Here is an 8,478-nt window from a genome sequence, read left to right as displayed (position 1 = left end):
CCCCCGCGTCCGGAGACCCTCGAGCCACGAGCAGTCATCACCCCCGGATCCGAGCGGTTCAATCCGCTGCAGGAGCGGCACACCTCAAATTTCTGGCATCACGAACAGGATACGAACTGGGACCACTAACCTGGGTGACGTGTGCCTTAGAAAACAGAAGCTTCGGTGGCTGAGTCCCGTTCCCGCCATTTTCCGCCATCTTTGACGCCAAACGCCATTTTCCAGACCAAAAGTGCATTAAGCCGAAGCCCCGCCCTTCGTCCTGAGAGTATGCATGGAACCGGAAGTTCCCAGAGGGCCCCAGCGCGTCAGTGAGTTGCTGGTGAAAACTGAGGGGGTGTGACAGCATGTAACAGTAGAAATGAAGCAGGGACACCAGGACTCTGCTATAACATTCCTGGGCACCGCAGAGGCAAGATGTCGGAGAAGCGCAACTGCTCAGCCGAGGATGCTGCGCCCGGTACAACTGCCTGGATCGAGATGCGGAGGGTGGCCGCGGTGGTGCAGACCCAAGAGAGAGAAGCAATGCATGTGGAGCAGGTAAGCAGAAACCCAGCTCCGGTTGACTCGGCCAATGCGGCCGCGGAGTTCGGTCTGCCACCGACATCGCCCTGTCGCCTTCGCCCCGACCACAGCTGACCCCGAGATGCTGCCCGCAACACCGACAGCGGATTCCTCGACTCCCGTTGAAGATGATCAGGTCACAACTCCTGATCTGATTGTCCCGGTGATCATAGACTCAGAAATGGAGGAAGGAGATTCAGGTTCCAGCACTCCAGAGGCTGTCTGGGTGCCACGCTTTTGAGGAAACGGCTATCGGATGTCCCTTTCATCACGGGCAGTGCAAGAATTAGACATAATGGAGGTGGAAGAAGAGTCCACATCGGATGAAGAGATCCCAGCAATACCATTGATGTGGTGGTGCACATATGCCATCGCTGTGATTTACCAGGGCATTTTGCTAGAGTGTGTCCAGGAGGTACCCGACGTTAAAGGGACCGGAACCTGCAAGTTTATAAAAGTTTTGTGTGGACTGTCACCTTTGTTGAACGTTCTCCAGTGTTCCAAATGGAGTAGGCTGTCGGGGATCAGCTGACTGGTCCCTGATGGAAGGTGACAGAAAAGTTAAGTTACAAATAGACTGCGCCCTCCTTGTTGAACCTTTCTCCACCCTTTGTTATAGGGAAAAGACCATCAGGGCCTTGGACGGTGCGGTGCTGGTAGACAGCACCAGGAGGTCCCTGGTGGGGGTTGGCGCAAAACGGTATTGGCTACCAGGTTACTCAGGACTGTTACTGACCCAGACGAGCTCTCCTCAAGAGGCAACGGCAGTCAGAGAATTGGTTTATCCTTTTGTCACCATCTGCTTCATTGCTGAGTGAGTACCCAACTGACCTCTGCACTGCAACCCCTGTATCACCATCCAGAGTCCCGGGGCCTACCCCTACCCATGGAGGGTAACGTCATCTAGCTGCCCCACTCCATCACCCCGGCTACTTCTAACGGCAGTGGCGGTACTCCCAATTACCGTACACCATGGGTGGTGTCATGAACTATATCAATTCCCCTGTAAATACCCCCTTTTACATTTGAGTGTGGCCCCTAAGCCCCCGGGTCTGGAGACCCTCGAGCCACGAGCAATCATCACCCCCGGATCCGAGCGGTTCGATTCGCTGCAGGGGCGGCACAGAAATGTACATCAGAATTTTCAGATTTAAATTTTTTAAATATTTACAAAACAATCGATTATTTCTAGTGATGGGTGAGCGCACTAAGGATACTCTCAACTGGTGAATTAAACAGGGGAGTGCAATGTGAGAAAAAAATTGCTTTGTAATCGGGCCAATGATAGTCAATGAGGCAGAGCAGAGCTATGAGTTTTTCCTAAAATCGGACTGATAAGAAAATCGCAGCATGCTGCAATTTTTATGCGTCTATCAGACACGACTCATCAATACAAGTCAATGGATGCGAGAAAATCTAGAGCATTTGTCTGGCAGATCTGGCTGGAAAATCGCTAAAATGGATGGAAGAAGTACTCAAATGAAATGGGAACAGTACGGGGAAGATGTTTGAATGCTTCTTCAACTTCCAAGTTGCTGCTGGGAACAATGCTACCAGAGTATTAGGACACTTTTATGGACTGACTATAAAACATACCTGTACTGCCCTGAGAGGGGCCCGGCCGCTTCTCCGCTGCTCGAGCCGAGCCGCTCGAGGTCCGGACTCGGGTTGTCGGTGGCACGAGCGCCTCCGGACCGGGGGCCATGTCGCTCTGTTAAGAGGGGAGAGGCAGTAGGGTGGTGGTGGTGTGGGACGAGGCACGCAGCCGGGGAGGGCCGCGTTGTCGTCCTACGGCTCGTGACGCCACCCACGGGTCGCGGGGACCGGATGCACCACCGCTGCGGCTGAAGTGATGGCGGGCTCGTCCGGGATCGGTGTTGCGGCCGCAGCCAAGATGTTAGCCCCTCCGTGGGTAAGGGCGGTGTGTCTCGGGGCCCGGTGGGGGAACTGGCAACGGTGTTGTTGTCGGGGTGCAGGGTGCCGTGCTGTGGTGCAGTGTCGTGCCCGGATGGCACTGGTGTACTCACGATTAATTCACCCTCAGAGTCACTGGTAAACCAAAGTTCGGGTATGGTCGGTTCCCGCTGCTGGCTGCTGATCTCCCCTGTGGGGTTGATGGTGGCCCCTTTCCCGTGCACCTCTGGTTGTTGTGTTTCGGCTCCCCTGCCTGAGTAGTGGTAGTTAGCTCCCCGGCATTGAGCTGCCGGAGGAGCCCTCAGTTGCCCGCAGGCACTGGCCCGTCGGGTGTTTGGCCCTTGGCGGTGGCTCTCACCCGGTATCGGTGGGCTTTTGCCTTCTTTCGGGACTTTGGGTGTGGATGAACCCGTGAGGTCCAGCCAGCAATCAGTCAATTTGCCTAAACTTAGTGGCTTCTAAGCTAGGACGAGGTTTGAGTACCCGGTTTCTGGTGCTCCGGTACACGGTTGACTCCCCGGTTCAGGGCCGGCGGGCTCCAACCCTGGCCCGGTCCTTATGGTTCCGCCTGTTGCTGTACCGGTACTCCTGCAGGCGGCCACCACCGCCTGCCTGCCTGACGTAACGGGGATCCCAGGCTCCAACCCGGGTCCCTGACAGCTCTGCTCCTCTACACCTCCTGTCAGCTCCCTGTCTAAAACTTCTCTCACTGCTTGTATTTCCTGCCTCAGGGCAGTAGTCTCCTCGGTGGGCGTGTCTTTCCGCCTGACTCTGCCCACCTGGTGTGCCCTACTGGCCCTGAGGAAGGCATCAGGTCTCCCTTTCGGGTGACATGTGTGTGACCTCACAGGGTTGGGTGTGTGTGTGTGGGGTCCAGGGCGTCACATACCCCCTTGGTTTAATGCAGACTGTCCACGGGTTGCCCGACCAACTCCGGTTTATTTTTATTTTTCTTTCAACTGTAAAACGGAGAAAACGGAAACATTACAATTATAATAACATTTGTACAATATATGGTTTCTGCAGGTCTTCCCATAACAGGAGGCATTTTGCTTTAACGTTGCATAACTTTATTAAACGGAATGGGTTCATGTCCTTCCACCTTCCCCACCCAAACAACCTAGCCTTGATGCTGCCCCTAAGAAATGGGCAGCACCCCTTTTTCCCAGTCCGGAAACAGGAACATGGCCAGATCACCCAGGCGGGAATGGGTACGGTGCGGCGCACCCGGCAGTTGCTCAAGGGCTCCCCGGAGGATGGTCACCGGTCCCGGTGGTGACCGGACCCCAGCCTGCTCTGCTGCGGGTCCTACCTCCAATCTGCCTCTCTGGGGCTAATGGAACGGGAAGGCATGTAAAAAGGGGCAGAATGGGACAATATTTACAAGCCCAAAAGTTTTTGGGTGGCCGGCAAGTCCACGGCCTTGTCCATGAGCAGTCACTCACGCAACAGGGTTGTTAACGGGGTTTCAAACACAAGTCCCAATGGGGACGGGTCCTTTTTAATAGCAATAGCTTTATTCTGCAACGGGGAACTTTTCTTCCACCTCCACATCAGGGCTGTACGGTGGAGGTGGGGGCCGTCTGCCGCTCCGGACATCCAGGGCAAACCAGCCCCTCTCCCCTTGGTGCCGGGTGTAGTGCGCCAGATCGCCGGACAGGAAGTCACAGTCTGGATGCCCGAACGGAAGATGGGCATTCACGTCCCGCCAGGAAAAGAAGACTTCTCCATCCAGTTCGGGGTCGTATAAGAATCCCCAGCCCTTGTCTTTGTTGAATCGCCGGACCTGGCCCTGGTAGGTAGGGCCCCGCACCCAATATCCAGCACTCCTCAGGTGCTCCTTCCCCTCGATAGTAACGGGCAAGCACCTCCTCTCTTCTCTTTTCCCTGGCCTCTATCTCCTGGCTCAGCTGGCTAGACTGCCGCTCCCAGTATGGGGCTCCTGCACGCCCAGGGTCTACTGTGGTGGGGGTCTGGCCCAGCCGGCGCTCCCCGGTGCCAACCACGATTGGCACTCTCCAAGGAAAACACCACCGTGTCGTGGCCGGCTCTGCTGCCTTGCAGCTGCCTCCCCGCGGAGCCTAAGCCAAGGCCCGCGACCCTGGAGCGGTTTGCCTGGCCCTCTGGGCCTTCTTGGCCAGGTGGGTAGATGGAGCCTGGGCACTCTGGGGTGCGGTCACTTCTGGGGCATCCGGCCTTGCTTCATGGGCGGGTACTGGCCGGCAACGGGTCCCCTCCGGCAACGGGCACAGCGCTGCTGGGTTCCATAAAAGGTCCAGGCCAGCCTCCCCAAGCAGCTTCCCAGGAGTGCCCGGGATGGACTCCGCCACCGATGTCGGGGGTGGGGATACGGGTGGAGGAGCAGCGACAACCGCTGCGGGCAATGGAGGAGGCGGTATGGTGGGCAGCAGCAGACCGAGCCCCTCAGCCACGATGGCTGACCCCTCAAGGGCACAGGGACGTGGGTCGCCTTCCCACCCCGCCAACACCGTCATCCTTTCACGGGCCTGCACGACGGCCACTATCTCCCCCATCTCCGCCGCCCAATGCTCCACCAGGAAGCTTACCTGGTGCTGGAGGCGACGACACATCTCCCCCGTCCGGGCCTTCACCCATGCCGCTGTTCTTGGCGCGGGCTCCAGGGTCTCGGGACGCTGGACGGGAGTCGCCATGCTGCACAGTCTGGATCCAGGAACGGGATGGATGCAGGGTCCTGGAGTCCCTGCCTTTTTATCTTCTCGGTTACATCAGGCCGCCTTCTCGCCCGCCTCCCCCTTGGTTTTCTCTTTGCACTTCTCCTTCGAGGGCGGGGCTTCACTTTCGAGCCTTCACTGCTTGGGGAAGACGACTCGAGCGGGAAACTTTCGCACCAAGATGGAGGATCTTCAACTTTTTCGACAGGATGCCGCGGACAAATACTTCTAAGGCGCACTTCCACAGGTAAGTGGACTGTCCGAATCCTGTTCATGACGCCAGAAGAGTTGATGTGTACCACCCTGAGAGGGGCCCGGCCGCTTCTCCGCTGCTCGGGTCGAGCCGCTCGAGGTCCGGCTCGGGTTGTCGGTGGCACGAGCGCCTCCAGACCGGGGGCCACGTCGCTCTGTTAAGGGGGGGAGGCAGTAGGGTGGTTGTGGTGTGGGACGAGGCGCGCAGCCGGGGAAGGCCGCGTTGTCGTCCTACGGGTCGTGACGCCATCCACGGGTCGCGGTGACGGGAAGCACCGCTGTGGCTGAAGTGATGGCGGGCTCGTCCGGGATCGGTGTAGCGGCCGCAGCCGAGATGTTAGCCCCGCCGTGGGTAGGGGCGGTGTGTCCCGGGGCCCGGTGGGGGAACTGGCGACGGTGTTGTTGTCGGGGTGCAGGGTGCCATGCTGTGGTGTAGTGTCGTGATGGCACTGATGTACTCACGATTAATTCACACTCAGAGTCACTGGTAAACCAAAGTTCGGATATGGTCGGTTCCCGCGGCCGGCTGCTGATGTCCCCTGTGGGGTTGATGGTGGCCCCTTTTCCCGTGCACCTCTGGATGTTGTGTTGCGGCTCCCCTGCCTGAGCAGTGGTAGTTAGCTCCTCCGGCGTTGAGCTGCCGGAGGAGCCCTCAGTTGCCTGCAGGCGCTAGCCCGTTGGGTGTTTGGCCCTTGGCGGTGGCTCTCACCCGGTGTCGGTGGGCTTTTGCCTTCTTTCGGGACTTTGGGTGTGGATGAACCCGTGAGGTCCAGCCAGCAATCAGTGAATTTGCCTAAACTCAGTGGCTTCTAAGCTAGGACGGGGTCTGAGTACCCGGTTTCTGGTGCTCCAGTACACTGTTAACTCACTGGTTCAGGGCCGGCGGGCTCCAACCCTGGCCCGGTCCCTACGGTTCCGCCTGTTGCTGTACCGGTACTCCTGCAGGCGGCCACCACTGCCTGCATGCCTGACGTAACGGGGATCCCAGGCTCAAACCCGGGTCCCTGACAGCTCTGCTCCTCTACACCTCCTGTCAGCTCCCTGTCTAAAACTTCTCTCACTGCATTTCCTGTCTCAGGGCAGTAGTCTCCTCGGTGGGCGTGTCTTTCCGCCTGACTCTGCCCACCTGGTGTGCCCTACTGGCCCTGAGGAAGGCATCAGGTTTCCCTTTCGGGTGACATGTGTGTGACCTCACAGGGTTGGGGGTGTGTGTGAAATGTGGTAGATATTATTACCTGTGACCCCTGGGGTCCAGGGCGTCACATACCAAATCGAAGATAAAATGGATTTTACAGGAAAACATGTTAGGTAACATTCATCTTTCCTGTATAATGACTTGTATATAAGGCAAATTTAACTAAAGAGAAAATCCACCTCCTACACCCCGTAGGCTTAGTTCACACTCTGGTGGATCGGATCACTTGGCTACTTAACGAGGTAGACACAGGAATAATTTTCATTTTGTTCACACGCTGAACCTTTTACTGCATTTTTGGTGCATTTTTGACATCACAAAGATGCACTTTAATGCATGTGTTTCCATATCCCAGCAAAGTCTATGAGAAGTCTATTTTGCTGTCTGCACAGTGCATCTTTTTTTGGCTGCATCTTGGCTGCGTTTTTGAAGATGCAGCCAAGATGCAGCATGTCAATTCTTTTTGCGTCTTGTCCCTGCGTCCCGGAGGACTGACAAATCAATCCCCCGCTGACTTGAGGTCGGTGGGGGATTGATCTCCAGTATCTGGCTGGATGCCGGTTCGCATAAAGTCAATGTGGACCAGAATCTGGTGCAAAGGGGTAGGAGCAAGCGCTTCATACTTACCAAATCACCAGCTCAGCTGTAACACTGCTCCCATGGCCGGTCATTCCCTTCCCAGGCCGCTCATTACCTTCATTGAATATGCACTGCTTCCTCCACACACTGGTGGCTGTGATTAGTTGCAGTCACATGCACCCTCATGCCGAGTGACAGCTGTCTAACTGCAACCAATCACAGCCGTCGGTAGGCGGGTCTATATCGTACAGTAAAATAAATAAATAATTTTAAAAAATGACGTGCGGTCACCCAATTTTGATACCCAGCCAAGATAAAGCCTCACAGCTGAGGGCTGGTATTCTCAGGATGGGGAGACCCACATTATAGGGAACTTCCCAGCCTAAAAATATCAGCCAGCAGCCGCCCGGTATTGCCGCATCCATTAGAAGCGACAGTCCCAGGACTTTACCCGGCTCATCCCGATTGCCCTTATGCGGTGGAAATCAGGGTAATAAGGAGTTAATAGCAACCCACAGCTGCTACTAAGCCCTAGCTTTGGGATGGCAGGCATCTATGAGACAACCCCTCATCACTTATCTGTAAGTTAAATAAAATAAACAAAAAAAACAAATGAATGTTTTATTTAGAATAAAAAACAAAAAAGCACCATCTTTCACCAGTTTATTAACCCCAACACAACCCTCCAGGTCCGACATAATCCACACAAGATCACACGATGCTTCCAGCACTGCTACATATTTGAACCTCCCAGAGCGCACCATAGAATAGAACTGCCTGCTGTGAAGTTCAGGCTGCAACTGAAGTGAGGCCCGCAATAAGCCGTGACATTACGCAGGTTAGACACAGCCACAGCATGGCCACGGCCTCCACCTGTGACAGCAAATCACCTGAGTTACGTCCCGCTGATCACACTTCAGTCACTCAGGTGATTTGCTGTCACAGGTGGAGAACTCCAGCTGTGGCTGCGGGTAACTTGAGTAATGTCACCGCTTATTGCGTGACTCACTTCAGTTGCTGCTGGAGCTCACAGCAGGCAGTCTTGTTCTATGGCGCTCGCTGTGAGTGAGCTTCAGATATGTAGAAATCCTGGAAGCATTGTGGGAACTCATGTGGATTAAGTCAGACCTGGACAGTTGTGTTGGGGTTAATAAAGTGGCGGAAGAGGGTGCTTTTTTGTCTTTTATTCCAAATAAAGCATTATTTCAGTATTTGTGTTTATTTCATTTCACTTACAGATTATTGATGTGGGGCTGTCTCATAGATGCCTGCCATCCCTAA

The 8,478-nt window shown here is 55.4% G+C and overlaps 1 protein-coding gene across 1 annotated transcript in view; it reads left to right on the top strand.

The window, feature by feature from the left end:
• Positions 1-417: 417 nt before the first annotated feature.
• Positions 418-8,478, top strand: part of LOC142254375 (phospholipase A2-like) — a 114,446-nt gene continuing 106,385 nt past the window's right edge. The window contains exon 1 of the mRNA XM_075325420.1: positions 418-540. Within this exon, the coding sequence (XP_075181535.1) occupies positions 418-540 (123 nt within the window). The remainder of the gene's footprint in view (positions 541-8,478) is intronic.

Source organism: Anomaloglossus baeobatrachus, chromosome 10 (assembly GCF_048569485.1).
Source record: "Anomaloglossus baeobatrachus isolate aAnoBae1 chromosome 10, aAnoBae1.hap1, whole genome shotgun sequence".
Classification (NCBI taxonomy): Eukaryota; Metazoa; Chordata; class Amphibia; order Anura; family Aromobatidae; genus Anomaloglossus; species Anomaloglossus baeobatrachus.
This window is presented reverse-complemented; position numbering and strand designations above follow the sequence as displayed.